Source organism: Maylandia zebra, linkage group LG6 (genome assembly GCF_041146795.1).
Source record: "Maylandia zebra isolate NMK-2024a linkage group LG6, Mzebra_GT3a, whole genome shotgun sequence".
Lineage (NCBI taxonomy): Eukaryota > Metazoa > Chordata > Actinopteri > Cichliformes > Cichlidae > Maylandia > Maylandia zebra.
Genome location: NC_135172.1, coordinates 44,802,734 through 44,825,353, shown reverse-complemented (window position 1 = coordinate 44,825,353; position 22,620 = coordinate 44,802,734). Strand labels below are relative to the sequence as shown.

General features: G+C 43.9%; 3 protein-coding genes across 10 annotated transcripts; 1 reads left to right on the top strand and 2 right to left on the bottom strand.

The window, feature by feature from the left end:
- Nucleotides 1-123: 123 nt before the first annotated feature.
- On the bottom strand, nt 124-971 carry mrps28 (mitochondrial ribosomal protein S28). Its single transcript, XM_012915636.3, has one exon. It carries the CDS (start codon nt 969-971, stop codon nt 450-452), a length of 522 nt encoding a protein of 173 aa, XP_012771090.1. The 3' UTR covers nt 124-449.
- On the top strand, nt 923-8,494 carry LOC101473325 (splicing regulator SDE2). Of its 3 annotated transcripts, none has more exons than XM_023154188.3 (8): nt 923-1,062; nt 3,858-3,960; nt 4,035-4,146; nt 5,662-5,831; nt 5,910-6,039; nt 6,643-6,771; nt 6,852-7,077; nt 8,053-8,494. In XM_023154188.3, exons 3-8 carry the CDS (start codon nt 4,046-4,048, stop codon nt 8,260-8,262), a joined length of 966 nt encoding a protein of 321 aa, XP_023009956.1. In that variant the 5' UTR covers nt 923-1,062; nt 3,858-3,960; nt 4,035-4,045; the 3' UTR covers nt 8,263-8,494. The 3 variants fall into 3 exon arrangements, with proteins under 3 accessions (XP_023009956.1, XP_076741453.1, XP_014267001.1); XM_076885338.1 differs by lacking the exon at nt 923-1,062 and adding an exon at nt 1,495-1,733 and having other exon boundaries at nt 8,056-8,494; XM_014411515.4 differs by lacking the exon at nt 923-1,062 and adding an exon at nt 1,495-1,733.
- Nucleotides 8,344-22,457, bottom strand: mtif2 (mitochondrial translational initiation factor 2). Of its 6 annotated transcripts, none has more exons than XM_024802739.2 (14): nt 22,297-22,457; nt 15,840-16,020; nt 15,590-15,713; nt 12,139-12,310; nt 11,890-12,050; nt 11,465-11,641; nt 11,188-11,327; nt 10,865-10,989; nt 10,575-10,779; nt 9,953-10,205; nt 9,744-9,881; nt 9,338-9,502; nt 8,801-8,941; nt 8,344-8,724 (listed from the first exon to the last, which is right to left on the bottom strand). In XM_024802739.2, exons 1-14 carry the CDS (start codon nt 22,311-22,313, stop codon nt 8,555-8,557), a joined length of 2,169 nt encoding a protein of 722 aa, XP_024658507.2. In that variant the 5' UTR covers nt 22,314-22,457; the 3' UTR covers nt 8,344-8,554. The 6 variants fall into 6 exon arrangements, with proteins under 6 accessions (XP_024658507.2, XP_024658509.2, XP_024658508.2 ...); XM_024802741.2 differs by having other exon boundaries at nt 22,140-22,455; XM_024802740.2 differs by having other exon boundaries at nt 22,177-22,454.
- Nucleotides 22,458-22,620: the final 163 nt, after the last annotated feature.

Sequence of the window (22,620 nt, the reverse complement as noted above, 5' to 3'; positions counted from 1 at the left end):
TTTCCTGTGTGAGGAGCTGCTGATGCTGCTCTTCCCCGACCTGAAGCTTTATCAGCTGACCTTTAACCTGCCATCTCACCTCAGTATTGCAGCTGTGTGAAACCGAGAGGAGTGAGCTGAACGTCGATCACACATTTATTTATTGCAGACATAAAGAAAACAGCTGCAATGATTTTTCCATGACAGACTTTTACAAACACACTGCATGTTATGACATCACAGTTCCGTGATTGGTTAGTTTCAGTGTTGATGATAACGAACAGTGACAGCAGCCATCAGCTCCAGCAATGTCACGTGACCGGGGTCAGGGGTCATTCAGCACAGTCAAACGTCACGTGATAAGAAAATCTGTTTAATTCAGTCCTTGTTTCGGGCCCTGCTGAGCCTCGGTGCGCACACGAACAACCAGAGTCCTCCACCCGTGGGCCACAGTCCACCTCGTTCCAGCCTCAGTCCCGGATCTGGTGCTCCCGTCCGTCCAGCGGGCCCAGCAGCACTGCCTGGGCCTCCAGCAGCGTGGTGTCGGTGCTGGCTCCCAGGAAGCGGGCGGTGAGCTCCATGTCCTGCAGCCGCAGACGGACCCTGGAGCCCGGCTGCAGGCCGTCGGCCCCGGCCGGCCGCTGACACACGCAGTGGAACTTCCCACCGAAGTCGATGTAGAGGTCGTCGCGGACCACCCGGAACACCCTGCCCACCACCACCGCGTCCTTGGCTGGGCCCATCTGGATCAGCGGGGACCGACGAAGCAGCGCAGCGAAGCTGAGCTCCGGATCCAAAGAGGAGGCCTTCGGCCCGGCCGCGTTGCTCTGTGTCTCCCGCCGGAGCACCTCCTGGTGGTCGAAGGCGGCGGAGAACCCGGAGATCGGGCTCTCGGCGGGGCCCGAGTCCGAGCTGAAGGAGTTCCGGAGGAACCGGGGGGAGAGCCGGACCCGATACCGGAGCCCCGACACGACCCTGCACAGCGCCGCCATGTTTACCGCACAACCGGAAGTTCTGTCTCCGCGCACTTCCTGTGAAGGCTGTAGAGGCAAAAGCGTCACGTGGTCCTCCAAAAAGCACTAAGTAGACTTTTATTTTCTACCCAACATTTTACACTTAAGTATACAGTGAGGTCAAATATCTTCCTCCTGGATCAAAGGTGCAAACTGTGAACAAAATAATGAACAAATTCAAATATGTAGCTATACAGAAATAAGTTAAACTAAGAATCAGTCCAACAGTGTTGTGCTTGAATAAAAGTAGAATAAGAAATAGAAAAGAATGAGAATAAATAAATACAATAGTGCAAAACTGAATTTTGCATGCTTTATAAATGAAACCAGACAAGATTTTAAAACCATAAAACATTCCCATGATGTAAAAGCAGTTCAAACTATAAACGTTCTGCTTGTTTGACCTCTCGCTTGTGTCTTTTACCTAATGCATGAAACTGAGACCATGAATCACATTATTAGCTCACTAATTCGAATTGTTGTGGTGGCGTGACGTGGGCTCAGTGCACTCCGGATCAGCAGGTGGCGCTGTATATCATTGTACATCTGTACAGTAACAATGACGCGCGTTTTAAGTCAGAGAAGAAAAACTCAGCCAGTAAGAAGCGGAAGAGCTGCGCATGAGCGTTGTGCAACATGGAGGTGTCGGTGAGCGCTTTGGGCCGCAGAGGTTCTACCTGCGTGTTTCCGGTCGGTTCTGTGGTCAGGCACGTCCTGGACCGGCTCGTGCCGCTTCCGGAGGTGAGGCTGAGACGAATTATCCGGGATAACCAGGGTTAGCGTGAGTTAGCCCGGGTTAGGCGGTTTAAATGCACTCCGGGTATCAGTGTTAGCAGCTGCGCTAACGTTAGCATATAAAGTGTTTTGATGCATGCTTAATCTTCCAGGTAAGCACATCCCGCTCATCTGGACGTAGCGTCACTCATGTGAAAAAGTCACCTGGAAAAGTGACGAAACGTTCCTCCCACTGAAACCGCTACGTCCAGGTGAACAGAATCAACCTGTCGGCGGTTAGCATATAAGCTATAAGGCTAAACTCGGCATTAACCTGTCCCAAACGAGGTCAGCACTGACAGTAACCTCAGGTTATATCCAGAGGAGGCCGAAGCAATCACGAGTTTAACCCTTTCACGCATAGTGGTCACTACAGTGGACAGCTATTCAAAGGCCGTTTCCGTGTATTTGTGTCAGTGTTGATGGTGTACTTGCACATAAACAATATACACGGTGTGTATTGTTTATTCGTTTGTCAAATTCTTAAGTTAAAATGTTGTCCACTGAACCTCTTTGAAAAGTACATGTTTAAAAAATGAAGTTCAAAAATCATTTTTTCATTCCTAACGATGAATAAAAATCCTGATTGAGTTTGTCATAATTCATGCATGAAAGGGTGAATCACTTTTAGGGCTGCCACGATTAGTCGACTAGTCACGATTACGTCGACTATCAAAATCGTCGACGACTGATTTAATAGTCGACACGTCGTTTGAAGCTTTGTAAGATCCCAAAAGACGCAGGAATAAGTAGCAGGATTTAAGAGTGTAATAACGGACTGAAACAGAAGATGGCAGCACTGCATGTACAAGGATGCCAGCTGCCGTTAAACCCCGAAGAAGAAGAAGCTGTGTCCCAGAATTCATAGCGCACCCCAGCTCAGTTTCCAACAATGGCGGCAGCTAGTTAGTTTTAATATTACTCTTATTTCTGTGAAGGTTCTCAGTCATCCAGGTCATCGTAGTCAAAGGAGCTTGCAAAGAAAAGCGTCTGGACTTCTTTAAGTTGCTTGAAGACGTTTCACCTCTCATCCGAGAAGCTTCTTCAGTTCTAAGGTCAAATGGTGGAGAGTCCCAGATATAAACCTAGTGGGAGTGACCCCCCACAGAGGGACAAAAGGACCCCCTGATGATCCTCTAATCGCCTGAGCCACACCTTGGCTCAGGCGATTACTCTTATTATTCTTTCTGGGTCACAAAATAAACGTTTAATATATGTTCAGGCGAGACTGTAGCTGTGTAAACCTCAAATATCTGCTCAGTTTATCAGGACACCGCATATTTTCAAAAGCGCTCCGACGTTTTCGGATACGTCTGTTACCCACTAGCTCGATAGCTAGCCGGGGGCTAGGCTCACTAGAGCCGTGAGAACACCGGACTCCCGGCAAATCGTTTTCAAACCCACCGCCGTCTTTCGCTACTCAGGTTAAACATGATATATGAGTCACTTAGATAACTTAACAATGTTATTGTTTGGCTTATTTTAGTATTTTATTTGTTCCTGAGTAAATCTGTTTGGCTGAGATTAAAGTTTTTACACAGCTGAATAAACATCAAGCAGACAGCTGATTATCAGAAGTGTGAGATGCTGGAGAATTTACTCCGGTGTCCTGTTATATTTTAGATAGCAAGGAGTTTATTAAACTTCACCGAAACAATCTGCAAATTTCATTAAAATTTAATAAACTTGTCTTGTCTTTATTTTTAGTTAGCACAGACCTGAAACACTTCAAGCTGTAAGCTAATGATAGTTATATAAGAGCAGATGCTGCTGGTGCAATAAGCTGTACGTTTTACATCCAATGGATGATGATCCGATTAGTCGACTAGTCGCAAAAATAATCTGTGACTAGTCGACTATCTAATTGTTTGTGGCAGCCCTAATCATTTTGACTTAAATCCGTAAAATCAGAGCCTCAGGATCAGCCCTGTTATGACGTACTTCCTGCCAGCTCTTATTCATTGAATTATTTATTTAGATTTATTCCAGATTAAATAAACTGGAGGTGTGTTTACGGGAGGTTAAGGTCGCGGCTTCAGGGGATGTGAAGATGATCGAAGGGTTCATCTCAGCGAGTTTTCATGTTTCCAGGATTTCTACGTCACCAGAGATGGGCGCCGGGCACACCTGGACGATCCTCTGGAGCATGGAGCCGTCTATCATCTGGAGCTCCGCCTCCTTGGAGGGAAAGGAGGTCAGTAAACGGAAAGTAGCTTCCAGTTTTCCTGCTGCAGAAGAGCTGAAGGAAACTTGTGAAATGTGTTTTAGGGTTCGGTTCAATGCTGCGCGCGCTCGGCGCTCAGATTGAAAAGACGACCAATCGAGAGGCCTGCAGGGACCTCAGTGGGCGGAGACTCAGAGACGTCAACCACGAGAAAGAGTGAGACAAACACACAGGAGCTGAAATGTTTAGATCAGACAGGAAGTGTTATTACTCTGTAGTCTTTAAAGTAGGGCTGGGTTTTGATTATCGATTAAAATAAATTCTAGCATGGATAACGTAAAATCGATTCATTAAAATCCTGAATCGATTTTTAAATAAAAATTTATTTTACCCGAAACGCCAGAATCTCAGGTTAAACCTCACAAAACTTCAACAACCACCAAACGGCTAAAACAGAGGCTAAACTCAAAGTGCGGACCCGCCGACGGGTCAGAATTAAGGAGATGTCGCCTTTCTCACCCGGCGGCACGGACACGGTCGGGGCTGAAAGCCGACAGCTCTCTCTCTCTCTCTCTCTCTCTCTCTCTCTCTCTCTCTCTCTCTCTCTCTCTCTCTCTCTCTCACAACAAAAATCAGTTTTCTTCATTATTCGCTTGCACACAAGTCTACAGCTGTTTACAGGCTGTCGGACGCTGTTTTTTGTTTTTTCCTTTTACTTACTTTTGAAAACAAAGCCTCATTTCTGCTGTTCAATGATGAACATATTTAAACTTTCGTTTTTGATCTACTGCAGAATATTTTTATAAAATTCCTCAGTTACTTTTACACAAAGGCATCTGCTGTGATGCTCACAAGCTTTCTTTTTATAGATATAAACATATGGAAATGTACTGATGCATCATCTGAATTATAATATTTCTGACTGTCTGAGGCAAAATTTCCCAGATTCAAATCGTGGATCGAATCGATTCGGGACCTTGTGAATCTGAATTGAATCAGTTCTAGAAATCAGTGACGATACCCGGCCCTACTTTAAAGGTCTTCCAGTAAAATCTGTGGTAAATGTAATGAAAGTCTCACCAGCAGGTGGCAGCGTTCAGCCAGAAGGCTCAATAATGTCTGTTTGCACGTTTTAGTTTCCCCACCTCAGCGTGGAGACACCTGTGCAAACACCTCTCCTGTCACACTTTGCTCCGCTTCCTGCTCTGGTTTGCTGTCACGTTGGCAGTAAACGTATTGAGATGTTTGGAGCCAGTTTAACAGATTTGATGATGATGATGATGATGATGATGATGATGATAATAATAATAATAATAATAATAATAATAATAATAATACGATTTGATGGCTGCACATAAAACATGATGAGAACAGAAACGCTTTGAATGTTATTTATACAGCAGTGTCCAAGGTGTTGTCCAGGTGAGCGCACTTAAATTTCAAGTGTCTGAAAACGAGCTTTAAAACACCAGAAAAACTCTGAAAGGTGAATTTTCTACAGTTGATGTAAAATATTCAGGTTAATTATTGATGATGATTCACCTCAAACATCTGCTCTGCAGCAGCTGCTGCTGTAAGCTCAAAGCACTGTGACGTTGGGCCAGCAACACACCTGTCAAACAATCTATCCCACCGTCGAGGTCACTTCCTCCTGCAGTTTGTGGGTAGAGTCTGATTGTGAGCGGCCGGTGCTCACTGCAGTGACATGTCTGTTCTTCTGTGGTGCGGCAGGATGGCGGACTGGCTGAAGAAGCAAGCGGAGCGCGAGGCAGAGAAGGAGCAGCGGCGTCTGGAGCGCTTGCAGAGGAAGCTCAATGAGCCCAAACACCAGTTCACCGACGCAGAGTACCAGCAGCAGTGCCACGACCTGTCCGAGCGACTCGAGGACTCGGTGCTCAGAGGTTGGCCGCGCTGCACAGCTCGCATGGTGAGAGCGCGAGGTTGCACGTGTTTGATGCCAGGTGTGTTTCCTGTTGCAGGTCTGCAGGCTTCCTCCAGCAGCCAGGTGAAGGTGGACGACATGTGCGGCGCCAAGAGGCTGAACTGTGATCAGAGTGAGCAGCCTGCGAAGAAGAAGACGAAGACAGCAGGAGGAGGGGGGTGCTTCTGGTGAGTCGTTAATGACAGGAAGAGTTGAACATGGCAGCTGTTACGCGATCACTCAGACAGGGAACGACAAGAACGCCGCCGGCGGCTCTGAGCTACAGCGAGCTTCTGAAAGGCAAATTATTCTCAATTATTGTCCTTGTCGAGACGGCAGGTCGTTCGCTGTGCGAGCAACATCACACCCTGACAAATAAAAACATGAGGTCAGCAGCCAGGGAGGTTCTGATTGGCTGAAACCCAACCGATGAAACCAGTTGAATCCTGTGAGGTCACGCTTGGTGAAAAACAGTTAAGTGGGGTGTCAGTGATTTCTGGTGAATCCATCAACTCAGCGGGCACTGTGATGTCAACAGGTTTCCTGGCGCCCGCTGACATCACAGAGTCTTTTATCAGCAGCTCCAGTGACCTCACCGACCACCAGCACAGATTCGTGTGTTCTGAGTTCAGCTGAAGCGCTCGCAGCTCGTCTCTGATGGTCAGCGTCCGTTTACGTGAGCTTCTGTCGGCTGTATTTGGTTGGAACTGCATCGTCTGTTACCTAGCAACAAAATGTGGGAAGCTGAGAAGGTTCAGAGTGAAACTGACTGATCATGCTTGTGCTCACAGGACAGGGCTGGAGGAGATGGACGAGCTGATGAGCTCAGATGATGACGAGGCTCCGTCCACATCCAGCCGTGAAACTGCTGCTGCCATCGTTACCATGACAACACGAAGAGAGGCAGAGGAGGGTAGCAGGTAAAGCCCAAAGAGCGCCAGGGACCAGATCCACCGTCATTTAACGATGTCTGAAAGAGTCTTCTTTCATCCTCAAACAGTGGAAGCACCAGAACCACACAGATCCCCAAGGAGACCTCCAGAGACCAGACTGGGACACCGTCAGAGGACCGGGACTCTGAGAAGACCTCCAGAGACCAGACTGGGACACCGTCAGAGGACCGGGACTCTGAGAAGACCTCCAGAGACCAGACTGGGACACCGTCAGAGGACCAGAACCATCCTGGTCCGTCCAAACCATCACAATCAAGCGAGCTGTCTCAACAGGTGTGTACCCGATGAATAAAGTCTGAAATTTTCAGGGTTAAAGTTTCTGATGAGACGTTTAAGGTTAATTTTAAAGTCTGAATTATGTCATCGCTGAGCTGTGGAGGTTTTCTTACTGCTGCAGCATTTTGGATCTGCTGAAGGTTTTTATGGAGTTTCTAATTTTGGAGCTAAATGGAAGAAAGCAGTCTTACATATTTGTTTAATATGTGCATTGAAGGACATGTCCTGGTCAAAAATGACTCCAAGGTTCCTCACAGCGTTACTGGAGGCCAAGGTAATGCCATCCAGAGTAAGAATCTGCTTAGATACCATATTTCTAAGATTTTCAGGGCCGAGTACAATAACCTCAGTTTGATCTGAATTAAGAAGCAGAAAGTTAGCGGCCATCCAGGTCTTTATGTCTTTAAGACATTCCTGCAGTTTAACTCATTGGTGTGTGTTGTCTGGCTTCATGGACAGATAGAGCTGGGTGTCATCTGCATAGCAGTGTAAATGTATGCTATGTCTTCTAATGATGCTGCCTAAGGGAAGCATGTATAATGTAAACAGAATTGGTCCTAGCACTGAACCCTGTGGAACTCCATAATTAACCTCAGTGTGTGAAGAGGACTCTCCATTTACATGCACAAACTGGAGTCTATTAGATAGATATGATACAAACCACTGCAGTGTGTTCGAGTAGTCAAATGTTGCGATCATTAACTCTTGTCCATACATATGCAATAATACTAAGTGCAATAATCCTTTCTGTCATCGTTGTATTTTTACTCAGTTGTATATAGTATTTGTATTCTATTTTTATCTTATTGTATATTTTATTTTATTCTATTCCGTACAGCTGTGTACTGTATTTATTCTTATTGTATTCTAATTTTTGCCTCATAACTTTTGCACTGTCCACTTCCTGCTGTGACAAAACAAATTTCCCACATGTGGGACTAATAAAGGTTATCTTATCTTGTTGTTCTTCAGCAGCTGGATTTGCTCTCGGTGGCGTCTGTCGAGCAGCTGGAGTCTCTGGGTTTGGACGTCTTGAAAAAAGAACTGATGTCTCGTGGGTTGAAGTGTGGGGGAACGCCGTCGGAGCGCGCTGCTCGACTCTTCGCCATCAGAGGACTGAGTGCAGATGAGATCGACCCGCTGCTGCTCGCCAAACCGACAAAGCCCAAGAAGAAGAAATGAGATGGCACGCTGAAAGCGGAGTGTTCAGCGTTCCGTCGAGTGCGAGAATATTAATCACAGACAACATTTACTCTTTCCTGATGAGCTTCCTGATTGGTTCAGACAATCACACGTATATTTTATTAGAGGTTCTGTCCAGTCAGAAAGCAGGATGTTCACACACGTCTGTGCTTCAGTTTGAATTTAACCACTTCCTGTTCAGTTTTCAATAAACGTCTGAAACTAAACATCAGGTTCATCTGTGTCTGAGAGTCTGTGATAGAAGCGCTGCGCAGCAGTGCATGATGGGAGTTCAGAAGCCGGGGTCCCAGGAAGTGACCTGCGGCGCCGCCACCTCCTCAAAGCACACGACGATATCACCGGCTCTGAAGTCGACGTCGCCGTCAGCCGATAGGCCGCACTCCATGCCCGCCCTCACCGTCTGCACGTCATCTTTGTGGTGCCTCAGTGCTGCCAGAGAACCTGCGGGAACATCAGGAGAACGTTAGAACAACACGGTCCAGTCCTGCTGCTTGACCCCAGCTCCGGTCTCACTCACCCTCCCACACGGTGTCCCGGCCTCGGATCAACCTGAACCTGAACCGTCGGTCCAGCTGACCTTTCTGAACCCGACAGCCGGCCACGGGAACCTTCTTCTTTCCCACGGTGACGTCAAACATGGCGACGACCGACGCCTCACCTGCACCGGGGGGAACAGGATATGTGTGACTGACATCACAGGTTCATCTTCCTCTGACATGTGACCTAAGGGGGTGTGGCTAGAAACAAAATGAACATATGCAGATCTTGCCTCTGCTCCGCACTCTGAGCGTGCTCACATTGCTTCTGTTTTCCTCATTAAATGAGCTCTGAGCGTCACGTGCTCCAATCAGATGATGATGATTTAAAACAACGGTAGAAGCGTCAGATGGAGACGCGTTTACCTGGTGGCCGTAAGGCGGTAAAATTAAGATGCTGATGCTACCTGTTACCATGGTGATTTAGCAGGGATGAAACGCTGACTTTGATCTCACTGATACGCCTCCGCTCCACCTGAGCTCAGCTGTGGTCACATGACCGTGTGGTGCCGACTCACCTGTGATGTTCTCTGAGACGAGTGGTGGCAGTTTGGCGCTGAGCTCCTCCTTCAGCTGATCTACCAGCTTGTAGATGACGCTGTGCAGGCACAGCGGGATGCCTTTCCTCGCTGCCAGCTGCTCGATGCCACGGCTCGCCGCCACGTTAAAGCCATAGATGGAGCCTGATGGCGAGACGCAGCCAGTCAGGACAGTCCACACGATGTTTGAAGGTGGAGCAGGAGATTTATTATTTATTTTAAACTCAGGTACCCTGTGATGCATTCATAGACACTCTGTAAGAAGGCGTTCTCTGCTCTCAGCTTTAATCCCATCATGAAATCACACTAAACCAGCCGGCGGTCAGAAGAATCTGCTGCACACAAAATGAATAAAAACATCTGGAATGGCGTCCTTTGCTCGTACCTCCAAACATTTCGGCCATGTTGACGTCGTTCTCAGAGATGTCTCCTATGCCGAAATGGACCACCTCGAGCTCGCACTGCTGAGCGTCGTAGCTGTCCAGGATGTTCAGGATGGCCTCCACCGAGCCATCCACGTCACCTGGGTCAACGGTTGTTCAGTTAGTGACATCACAGTGGGCGGAGCCTGTTTGAAGCTGGCTCAGTGCGTACCTTTGATGATGAGCGGCAGGCTGAGCTGGTCGCTTTGCATCCTCTCGCTGGGCCTCGTGGCGAAGCGGGTCTTGTTGGCCCGGTAAAGCGCCACCTTCCTCTGCCTCCAGCTCAGGTGGGACAGCCCCTCCCTCTCCCTGCGGTACTCCTCCAGGTGGAGCTTCTGCTTCTGCTCGATCGCGCTCTGCTCCTCCTGCAGTTTCCGCTGCTCCTCATCGTGACTTCTCCACTCCACCACCTCCCGCGCTCGCTGCTGCAGGAGCCAAAGGAGGAAAGCTTTTATTGTGGAAGGGACTGACAGGAAATGGTCATCTCTGACCCACGAAGGAAACCAACCACCAACAATCCAGTCTGGATTTTTATTTAAATTTCCCAAAATTTAAAACCAGAGCAAAAAAACAACGAAGAGCAAAGTTTGCAAAGAGGAGGCAGAAAACGAACATCGCAGCGAAATGTTCTGAAGAGATTTTTAACGCAAACTTAATATTTCTCCTTTTTTCTTGTAGGCGAAGCATCCGCTGAGATGAACACAACCTCTGTCGATTTATTGTTTAATAAAACATTTATTCTATTTCATGTGAAGTGATTTCATTTGGGCGGACCCGGTTTATATCCCACTCACCTCAGACTCCACCTCCAGGATGGTCTCTCCAGCTGACGGCAGCTCCTTCCAGCCAACCACCTCCACCGCAGTACTCGGCCCCGCCTCCCTCACAGCACAGCCGTTCTCATCAAACAGGAAGCGAACTTTAGCCCAGGATTTCCCAGCAACCAGCACGCAGCCTCTCTTTAGCGTCCCCTGCTGGACGATGGCTGTCGTGACCGGGCTGGGAAGACCAAACTGGTCACACTGGGCCTGTTTGACTCTTTCATGTTTCCAGTAAACCAGAGTTAGCACTGTGAAGGACTTACCCTTTGCCTTTGTCGGTCCTGCTCTCGATGACGAGTCCCTCCACGGGGCCGGTAGGCTCCGCCTTTAGCTCCAACACCTCTGCCAAAGCTACTGTGGCCTCAGTCAGAGCCAGAAGGTTATCACCCTGACAACGTCATCAATGACATCATTGGTCTACAGCAACAACAGGTCGACTGTAATGATCTCATATTTTAAGGAAGCCATATTAACTGCTTTCATTACTTTACCTTTAACCTGTCTGTTGTACTAACTGACCAATAGGAATGTTCTTTGTGCATTGCATTGTGGGAAAACAACGCGATGTGTTGTTTGATGAGTTCACCTTCAGAGCAGAGATGTGAATCGCCTGAACGTCTCCCCCGAACTCCTCGCAAACAACGTCGTGAGCGAGCAGCTCCTGCTTCACCCTCTGAGGGTCGGCGTGAGGCTTGTCACACTTATTCACCGCCACGATCACGGGGACTGAAACACGGACGAACAGTAGAATCAGCAGTAGAAGAGCATAAAAACAAAATGAATAGAAATCCAGTAAAAGCAGTAGAAACGGGGCGACGCTTCGCTCTGAGCCCTCGGCTGCGACTGTCAGGTGGAGCTCCCACCTTTGGCTCTCCTGGCATGCTCGATGGACTCCACCGTCTGGTTCATGACGCCATCATCAGCTGCCACCACCAGAACGACGATGTCGGTGGCGTTGGCTCCACGGGCTCTCATGGAGGAGAAGGCGGCGTGGCCCGGAGTGTCGAGGAAGGTGATCTTCTCACCTGTCGGCAGCTGGACTGGAAGAAAAGATCCGAGAGCGGGAACGAAGCTTCAGGAAAAAGTTTACTGTCTGTAAACGAGCACAAACCTGCAAACGCTGCTTATTAAAACAACATTCAATAATCGATCAGCAGAGTCTGGTGACAGATTTTATGATTTAATTACATTTTCTTCTGTTTGCTCTTAAAGTTTGTCTTTAAAAAAAAATCTTGTTTCGTTTCCTGTCGTTGGGTGTTTTTAAATAAAGTTTAGAGCGTGCTGTTACCCAGGAAAGCCCCGATGTGCTGCGTGATGCCTCCGGCCTCTGTGGAGACGATTTGGCTCTTCCTCAGGCTGTCCAGCAGCGTCGTCTTACCGTGGTCCACGTGACCCATGATGGTGACCACCGGGGGCCGTGGCACCAGGAGGGTGGGATCAGCAGGCGGTCTGTGAAGGTTGTAGGTAACGGAGAACCTTATTTTGTTACAAACCACTGTGACGAGTTACATACACGTGATCAGAGACTTCTTGTCACCTCCTGCAGGCGTCCCTGTTGGGTCGCTCTCTGCTCGCGCTCAGTTTGGCCCATCTGAACTTCATCCCTGACCGTGTCACCACCTCTTTAATCCATCGTTCCTCCAGAACCGTGTCCTTTTCCAGAGAGTCCAGATGCACCGACGTGTTCAGCAGAGCCTCCAGCACGTGGTCTGAGATTCAAATAGACCTTTATTTAAAACAGCTTCCAGCCACAGACAGTTTAAAACATCGACGTCGCTCCAGGGTCGGACAAGTAGGCGCACGAGGAGGAGCCTTAAACCGGCATTCTGTCTAATGGCCACCAGGTGGCGGTAAACTCTTGGTCCGTTTTTTGGAACCAAGACAACGAAGGTCAAACGCTCATCTTGTATGGAACGCCAGGACTGCCATAATGAATTAATTAAATACACCATTAAATAATTAATTAAATGTGTCAATAATTAATTAAAATTGGAATTAATTAATTAAATAAATAGTTATGACACATTTAATTAATTAATTATTGACACATTTAATTAATTATTTATGTATTTCACATTTTAATTAATTATTGACACATTTAATTAATTATTGACACATTTAATTAATTATTTAATGATATATTTATTTATTTCATTTTGGCAGTCCTGGCGCCTGGCTCTCATCATGAAATAATTTTATCTGTCAGCCTCACCCATCAAACTCAGGGGGCGGGGCTAACGCTGATCGAGTCAAAACCATTGCTTTGGCCTGGTGGCCATTGTTTCTAGCACACAACAACCGGCATGTGGAAGCTAACAGAACTGAGCTTTGAAAAACCCTGTTTGTGTGTTACCAAATACCGTTTTAATATTTTTTTAGCCGAGAATGTAGTGGTTTAATCTTCATGTGTCTGGTCGGTTTGTCAAGATACAGCCTCTTTGCAAAAGTGTTTCGATGATTTCGGAGACGTCTGCCCAGTCTCACGGCAAAGCGTGGGATAGACCCGCTCGCCTCGCAAGCAATCCCACCGACAAAGCGCAGGCCCCGGTACACAGCTGTAGTAACCCCCGCTGACTTCTTTTACTGAGGTTATATTTATCGGTGTTTTATTTCCTGAAGTTCTTATGTGTCCTACGTGTTTCAGTCTGAATTATAACTAACATTAAAAACATGTTTAAGGAGGAGAGAGAGCAAATAAATCTGTTTAACATCTGATCTTTGGGTTTTTGTTCAGTAATCAGCGTGACCTGTGTATAAACACATAAAAGAGATAACGTTGGTGTTTCCGTCATGTAGTAACTGCTGGCTTTAACTGTACAAAGGTTGTTCGACACTATGAAACACATACAGACTTCATGATGTTCGGCTAATATTTTTATTGTGAATATTAATCATGCTGACCTCGCTCTGTACACCACGCAGCGAGGTCAGCATATCCACGATATCCTCAGCTCCATGAGTTAACACAAAGTTTCCCAGCTGACTATCTAACTGCCAACTATTCCAGAGACGTGAAAATATACAGCATAAAGAAAAGTGTAAGAGACTCAGCAGCAGATTAGAATAACAGTTATACATTTAATGAATCACCAAATGAATCCAAGAAACGAGCAAACCTGTTCCGACAGTTTGAGTTTGTATTCCCTCAGCTGCAGACTCGCTGCTGTTTAAATGTTTGAAAAGGAAGATTAGATATAAAAAACGTCAAACATAGACTCAGTCTGCCTTCACATTTGATATGAGGCCAGCACGTATAGTGGCCTCAGCAGGCTATTACTGAAATACACGTGCTATATCATAAACTATGATATAAACAGGGAGGTCCTATTAACATGTTTAGTTTTAAAGGACACCTTCCTGCCTTTAGTCTCATTCATGAGCAGTATTAGTTTTCTTCTAACATCCAGAAGTCTGCACAATGTGTTTCATAGTTTGTAACAAGCCTTTGACAGGTAAACATAACATGACCGAAAAAGCAAAAAAAAAAAAAAAAAAGAGAGAGAGTGTTGACATAAGAAGAGAAAATTCTCTCAATTATGGAGACAGACAAATGGTTCATTTATGTTTGATGTGTGTTTATTCCTCCCTAAATATCGTCGGTGAAGTTCGCCATGCACGTCAGATTTTCCTGCGCATTTTTATACCTCTGCCAACAGAGAGAGAAAAAAAATCACATTCTAACAGACTGCTGGTGCTTAGAATACAGCTGAATAACTATTAAAAAACAGATGATATTTAGATGATAGTTCAGTCTAACACATGTGCCAGTGAACCATTAAACGTCTGTGAAACTATGCAGTTATGAAACGTAACTTTAACCTCAGCCAAACCGATTTGCTCAGTTGTAAATAAAACAGCGAAGTAAACGTGACCCGACAGACAGAACCTGAGTGAATGAAGTCCAGCGTTTAACCACTGAGAGCTAAAACTCAGCTGAGGTTTGAAAGCTGTGTGCCGGTGATTGGACATCAGCCGCTGATGAAGCTGTTCGCCTATAAAGTGCTCTGTAAGGAAACGAGCTCCAGCAGCTCTGCGCTCGGGGAAAACACTATATTTACTTATCTTGTGCAGTTAAACTGTGACTATCACCAGGTAACTAGGCGTGTTTCTTGAATTAGCAGCAGGTGTTAAACAGCTGACAGATGAGGAAGAGGAGGATGCATGCAGGTAAACTGAGGGTCTGTTGAGCTGATCGCTGGTTTCGTGAGAAAAATGTCAGCTCGTTCTTTATGTTACAGAAGCACAGAGACACAAGACCAGGCGGAAAGAGACGATCGTTCGGTGAAAATGAGAATCTGCGAATGCAACATGTGGAACACGGAGAGTGGAATATGTAAACAAACCGGTTAACGTAACCCCCTGGGTGCACTCTGCATGCTAACTGTTAGCAGAGCTAGTGAAATCTCTGAAAACATCTGAGCACTTTTGCAAACATGTTCTATGTTGACAACCTGACCAGACATACGTCGCGACATTCGCGGCTAAAACACTGTTAAAAGTGTAGCTGGTGACAGAAAAACGGGGTATTTTAAAACTACACCACCACCATTGCTGCTTGTGATTTGATCTGCATTCTGGGATAACTGGCTGCCCCAAGTCTACACAAGCAATCGATTATCTAGGATCGACCTGTTTTGACTTACTTTGCACGGCAACCAATCAAATGTTAGAGAAGCTGCATGGGCAGCGTTAACCCCGCCCCCTGAGTTTGATGGGTGAGGCTGACAGATGATGAGAGCCAGGCACCAGGACTGCCAAAATGAAATAAATAAATATATCATTAAATAATTAATTAAATGTGTCAATAATTAATTAATTACATGTGTCATAACTATTTATTTAATTAATTAATTCCAATTTTAATTAATTATTGCCACATTTAATTAATTCATTATGGCAGTCCTGGCGTTCCATAATCTTGACGCTTCAGCGACCAATGGGAGACATCAAATAGCTCCGCCCACCTGTATACTGTCTATCATCCTTACCGAAGTCTCTGTTCATGGCTTCAGCGAGTGCAGCCGCCGTCATCCCCTGTCGGATCTCAACTTCCTGTTTGTCCACTTTGGGTTTGACCTTCTGGGTCTTCTGCTCTTTCTTCTGACCTTTGACCTGCAGTTAAAAATTATCTTTATTATGACATGCTTCATTTTTTTCACTAAAATGTTATTTGTACAGACGAAGGAACTGTAATGTTGCGTCTTTGTTAATGAACATCATCAGGAGGAAGAAACTCACATGTTTGAAGGCGAACTTCCTGTTCGGTTGGCAGGTGAGGAGAAAGTCGGCGCTCCCGGCACGGCAGAATACGGCCGGAAACGGGAAGTTACTGAACAGAGCTGGGTCTGCGTGCACCAGCCGCCGGGTACCCCGCATCACCGCAGACATCACACTCATAGCTGCAGAGGGACAGGTGAGCCTAACGTGGGGGGAGAGAAAGATGGCGGAATAAGCGGTTGTACAATCTGCGGGTCTGATTAAGAAACGTGATTTTGATGTCCTGTAAAATACTTTACTGACAAACTGTTACTCCAAAGGAAGTAGAACGCAAGCGAAACCCCCTGGAAGTTACTTTGACAGACCTTCAGGCAGACACAAAGATAAACTTAGAGTGATAAAAATGGCTAACCCCAAGCTAACAGGTAGCCTCTCCGACCATGATTACAACCTTGCTGCTATGCGGGAAGCATGTGAGGATGAAGATATAGAAGAGATGGAACTTCAGAAAGAGATCGGAAGACCCATAGGTGACCACACTCCGTTACCAAGTCCCAATCCCAAAAAAATGAAAAGCAAAATAACTGAGAAGCAGGTGAGCATCGAGAATGTATATGAAGTTTTACTTGGCTTCACAAAGAGATGCGAGGAAAGGTTTGATTCGCTTGAAAAGAAGTTGGAAGCCTTCGAACAACGCATTGAAGTAAATACACAGGCGACCCAAAAAAACAGAGAGGAAATTGACAAGCTGAAGACGAAGGTGGAGTCGCTGATGAAGGAAAACAAAGAATTAAAGGAGAGCTGTCGGGAGAGTGCACGTTACCGCAGAAGATGGGACCTCAGAATTTTGGGTCTGACAGAGAAGGACAACGAGAATACACGTGAAACAGTGATCGGCATTCTAACAAGAGTGGTTCCTGTATCAGTGGAAAAACTGCAGCTCATGGTTGATACAGTACACCGACTGGGGAAGAAAGACAATGCAGTGAGCAACAAGGTGCCAAGACCAATCATCATACAGTTCAGCATGAGGACGGCAAGGGATGAAGTATGGAGGAAATCCAAAGAGGCCAGGGTCTGCAAAGAACTGAACATAAAATTTAAAGAAGACTTCTCCAAAGAAGACCGTGAAGCTCGGATCAAGCTGTGGCCCAAGGTGCAGGAAGCTCGAAACAACGGCAAAAGAGCATTCCTAAAGGAGGGTTATGCAATAATAGACGGTAAAAGGATCGATCTGTGAGATGCACTTGAAGAAGTCACTACAAGTTAACCATAAAATGTGGGTATGTGTGTGTGTATATATATGTTTATATATACATATCTGTTACAAATACACAAATAAAAAATAGGAGAGGGTCAAAAAGCAAAGCCGTAGTTAAACGTGGGCTATCCAGAGCTAAAATTGCCGCATATATAAAGGGGTAGTACTGTGATAGGGTCGGAGTACTGTTATGATTACATAGGTAGGACACTAGGCTTATTCCTGCTTCAAGCACTTTTTTTTCTTCTAGTAAGTGCCAAGGAAGCCGTTACTGTTCTTGTTTTGTATTTTGTTCTTGCGTTTTTTGTTTTTGTTTTTTCTTTATCTTATAGATGGCTGTTCTATTAAGTTCCTTAAATGTTCGAGGCTTAAAAAACAATGTCAAACGTAAGGCCATGTTCTTATTCTGCAAGGAAATTAAGGCAAACATTTTGTTTTTACAAGAAACACATTCTGGTAAGGAAGAGGAAACATTTTGGAAACATCAATGGGGAGATAGTATTCTTTATTCACATGGTACTACTCACTCAGCAGGAGTTATGATCTTATTCAACAAATTTGCAGGGAGAGTTATTGATCATAAAAGCGACGGAATGGGGCATTGGATCATGGTGTTGGTAGAAGTCTGTGAACAGAAAATTATTCTTATTAACGTGTATGGATACAATAACAGGTCGCTAAATAGAAATATGATGTCTAACTTAAGTAAAGTAATTGCAAAGTGGAGTACTACATATGGTTCTACCCAGGTGATAACTGGAGGCGATTTTAACCTGGCTCCTAACTCATGGCTTGACAGACAACCACAAAGAGGAAATCAACCAGAACACGATAGCATTATTTGTGACTTTTGTACGACAACCAATATGATCGATTATTGGAGGATGACAAACCCAAATACGAAGAAATATACTTGGTTTAGTCCATCAAATAAAAACGTATGTTCAAGATTAGATTATTGGCTTGTCTCCCAAACAGTATCATCATATGTTACGAAATGTGAGACCCAGTCAACCCCACTTACTGATCATTGTCTGATAAGTCTCTTATTATCTCTACGTAAACAACAAAGATCTGACAACATATGGAAATTTAACAATAGTTTATTACAAAACGAAGACTTCTGTAAACAAGTTAAAGAACTTAAATCAGAAATTAACAATATGAGCATGACTAATGTCAGTAAATGGGAATGGTTTAAATATAATGTGAAACAATTAGCTATAGAAACGGGAAAGAAAGTGTCTGCCCTACGCGTATGTGAACAGAAAAATCTAATTGAACAAATTCATTTATTATGTGGTAAACCCTGTATGACTGCGGAAGAGTCAGAACGCTTACAATCTTTACAAAATAAGCTAGATGAGGTGTACTTGATTAAAGCTAAAGGAGCATATGTAAGGTCTAGAGCCAAGTGGATTGAACATGGAGAAAAAAATTCATCTTATTTCTATAGTCTAGAGAAGCGTAGACAAACAAAGAAAAAAATTACTAAATTGAGTAAGGATGGTACTATAATTGAGGAACCAAACAAAATAAGTGAGGAAATTAACATGTTCTATAGTAATCTGTATAAATCAAGAACTGAAAAAGAAAATGCAGATATCTTTTTTGATATGATTAAAGATCAGGTAAAAAAATTGGAAGAGGATGATAAAACATGGTTAGAAGAAGATTTGAAAATATCCGAATTAGATACAGCTCTAAAACAAATGAAAAATGGAAAATCGCCTGGAATTGATGGTTTAACGATTGAATTTTATAAAACCTTTTGGCAAGACATTAAAGATTTGTTATTTAATGGCTTTTTGGATTGTTTAAAAAATGAAGAACTATCCCCAACAATGAAAACAGGATTAATAACCTTATTACCCAAACCAAACAAAGATTTACAAATGCTAGACAATTGGAGACCCATAACACTTATGTAACGACTACAAATTATTAGCCTTAGTATATGCAAATAGGCTTAAAAGCGTCTTAACCAAATTGATTGATGAGTGCCAATCAGCGTTTATTAAAGGAAGGCAGATTCATAATAACATAAGATTAATATTAGATATGATTGACTATCGATCCTTTATTAATTCAGAAAGTTTAATACTATTTATTGACTTTTTTAAAGCATTTGATTCAATAGACCATAATTTTTTATTTAGATCTTTAGAACTTTTTGGATTTGGAAACAAATTTTGCAAAGTGATCAAACTGTTCTACAAGCAAATTTATAGTTATGTTTCGCTCAATCCAGGCATAACATCTAGGATAGACATATTCTGTGGAATTCGACAGGGTTGCCCAATTTCTCCAAAACTATTTATTCTTTGCACTCAATTAATGGCTTACCTCATTGTGAACCATTCAGACATCGAAGGAATAAACATTTTTGATATTGAACTGAAAATAAGTCAGTTTGCAGACGACACAGTAATATTTTTAAAGGATAAATCAATACTCGAGAAAGCATTGAATGTCATTTCAATTTTTTCTAAAGCTTCAGGCTTGTGTCTGAACCTAAAGAAGTGTGAACTTTTGCCACTTTATGATTGTTTGGAAAATAGCATGAGGACGATTCCAGTGAAAAATGAAGTTAAGTATCTAGGCATCTATTTAGACAAAGACATCAACACTAGAGAATCAAAAAACCTAAAAGACAAAATTGATGGCATGTCCAAAACACTAAATCATTGGTTGACGAGAGATATTACAATTTTTGGACGCAATCTATTATCCAAATCAGAGGGCGTCTCAAAGATGGTTTATCCAGCATACTCACTATACATTACCCCGAAAAGCATTAAAAAGATTAACTCTATAATCTATCAATTCATTTGGCGCAATAAAACACATTACATTAAAAAATCACAACTTGTCAAAGATTACGCTAAAGGTGGTATAAAGTCAATTGATTTTCAATCAATGGTTGGAGTATTTAAAATAAACTGGATAAAAGCCTTCCTCTTGAAACCTGACTCCATATGGTTCCATATCCCAAAAAATATTTTCAAAAAGGTGGGAGGGTTGGATTTTCTCCTGAAATGTGATTTTGATATATTGAAGTTGCCTGTGAAACTGTCAGAATATCATAAGCAGGTCTTGTCTTATTGGAAGATGGTGTTTGCCCATAACTTTTCACCACATTGCTCCACCTTGTGGAATAACAGAACAATTACAATTAATAAGAAGTCATTGTTTATTAAAGAGTGGTTTGAAAAAAACATAATCTTTATAACAGACTTACTTGATGAAAGGGGTCAGTTTCTCTCAGTGGGTGTTTTTAATGCTAAGTTTAACATTCAGTGTTCCCTTAGAGAATATGACAAGGTTTGTAAGGCAATCCCCTTACCTCTGTTGAGTTTAATTCAAGGTTATTTGTATTACTCTAAGGCACAAATTAGTCTACCTTCTTTACATCTAAACCAGATTCCTTTGACGGATAAAAACTGTAATAATAAAACCATGAACAAGATATTTAAAAACAAATTATTTCACGACTTTAACAGTAACACAAAACTAAAAGGGAGTAATGTTAAAATAACGAACAAATATACGCACTTTTTAAAATGGCCTATCCCCCCCAAAGTCAAAGAAATGCAATTTAAAATAATTAATGGATATTACCCAGCAGCTGAAATGCTTAAAAAAAGGTTTGGGTTTGAGGTAGAGCCATGTGGATTTTGTTCACAAAAGGTGGAAAGTATTGATCATTTGTTTTTTTCCTGCTCAGTAACAACTGACTTTTGGCAAGATCTAGTAGACTGGTTGAGTATAAGAATAGATGGGATGACCCCACTGACTCTAACACAAGTTTTATATAATAATGGTGATCCATCTAAGGAACTGTCCATGCTACACAAGGTGGTGATAATTATGGGCAAATACCACATACACAAATGCAAATGGAAAAGTAAAAGACCTTCCCTAACTGTATTGAAAATTGAATTAAAATCTTTTTTGTCATCTTTAGAATTACTGAGGGATTCATGTAAAGAGGCTGCTTTGATATGCGACAATGGGACTCAATCTCTATCCTTTTAATGATTGTTTTTTGGTGTACTAAGTAAGCCACATGTATGTTAAAGTGTTCGCAGAAAGGAAACTGTTATATGTCATAAAAATGGCCTTCATATATTTATGTATATGTATATATGTGTTTTGTTTTGTTTTTGTTTTGTTTTGGGTTTTTTTGTTTGTTTTGTTTTTTTTCGTTTGATTTCTTATTCAACCTTTTCAAGATGTTGTTGCACAAATGTTGTCTCCCAACGAGAGATTGTAATATGTGCATAAATTTAATTAAAGTATTTAAAAAAAAAAAAAAAAGGTGAGCCTAACGTGCGAGAGAGCAAACATCTGCAGGTAAAACGTCATCATCATCATCATCGGGAGGCGGTCTCACTGAGACCAGCCATCGATCCTTTCACTCAGGAGTGTGTCTGTTCCTCTCTGTCGGCCTCACAGCCCACAAACTCTGCAGGTAATATACCCGCACACATCCTGACAAGCAGCAGCCAATCAGGCGAGTGTCTGACACACACTGTTTGGGGTATATACAGTTCTATATCTAATATCCTCAGCTGACAGTTTTAAAATACCCACCCTCCACGTGTGGTTGTCCAGTCCTCTGCCTGAAGCAGCAGCATATGAAGTTTACATATTAAACATGGTGAGATGAAAGCTGGATGCAGGTGGTGGACTACATCTATGCCGAATTAACCCGAGTGCTCTAACACATCAGGAACACATGTTTACATTTTGTTCTAAAACATCTCGGCACCACAAATCGTAAAAATGTGTCTTTTGTAAATGAAGTTTGGAGCAGAGCTTACGGACTGACACCGGAGGACTCAGGAGGATAGGTTCGTTAATTCGGGCGCCGAATGTGAAAGTGAGACTTAAAAATTCAAACCGATAACGAAGAATCATCGATCCGTGAAAAACATAACAGCTGTTAAACAGCAGTGTTGGTGTAGCTCGGCTGAACTTCCGGCCTGCAGAGGAAGACGCTGATTAAAGAAACGTTTAATCAGAGCCGAACGTGAAAACTGAACCGAGCAGCTCACCTAAAGCCTCAGGTGTCGTTCGTTCACGTGACATTACCTCGCAGGGTTTCTGAGTGACGCTTGGCTCTGCCTGACGTCAAAACCGGAGGACTCTACGTCGGAACTACGGTCAACTCAACCCAGCAGCAGAGCGTCAGAGAAGGGAGCGTCACGGTACCTCAGCAACCCCGACATCCGCCTCCGGTCGTTCTGGTTTTCTCTCTTCGCGCTGTCCACTCAGCTCATCGTGAAAAAGTCCTGCGACAGGGAGCCGCCATGACAGCCAGCACACACACCGGAAGCACTTTGGCGCCTTCTGTTAGGTTTGCGTGTTGCTGCCCTCCACAGGTCAGGCAGGTGAACGGAGACAAGGATCAGGACAGCTGCAGACTCACATGTGTCTGCGTTACTATAATAAGACTAACTCACCTGGTGTGCTCTCAGTCAGTTATTCAGGTTATTGTACTCGGCCCTGAAAAGCTTAGAAATATGGTATCTAAGC

Excerpts from the sequence above, each read along its gene's own strand:
- LOC101473325 (XM_014411515.4), top strand. The coding sequence starts at position 1,629 with ATGGAGGTGTCGGTGAGCGCTTTGGGCCGCAGAGGTTCTACCTGCGTG. Across the intron at positions 1,734-3,857 it reads GGCTCGTGCCGCTTCCGGAG|GATTTCTACGTCACCAGAGA; the intron begins GTGAGGCTGAGA and ends TCATGTTTCCAG. Across the intron at positions 3,961-4,034 it reads CCTCCTTGGAGGGAAAGGAG|GGTTCGGTTCAATGCTGCGC; the intron begins GTCAGTAAACGG and ends AATGTGTTTTAG.
- mrps28 (XM_012915636.3), bottom strand. The coding sequence starts at position 971 with ATGGCGGCGCTGTGCAGGGTCGTGTCGGGGCTCCGGTATCGGGTCCGG.
- mtif2 (XM_024802738.2), bottom strand. The coding sequence starts at position 21,719 with ATGCTGCTGCTTCAGGCAGAGGACTGGACAACCACACGTGGAGG. Across the intron at positions 12,311-15,589 it reads AGCCATGAACAGAGACTTCG|ACCACGTGCTGGAGGCTCTG; the intron begins GTAAGGATGATA and ends TTTGAATCTCAG. Across the intron at positions 9,503-9,743 it reads CATGGCCGAAATGTTTGGAG|GCTCCATCTATGGCTTTAAC; the intron begins GTACGAGCAAAG and ends TCTCGCCATCAG.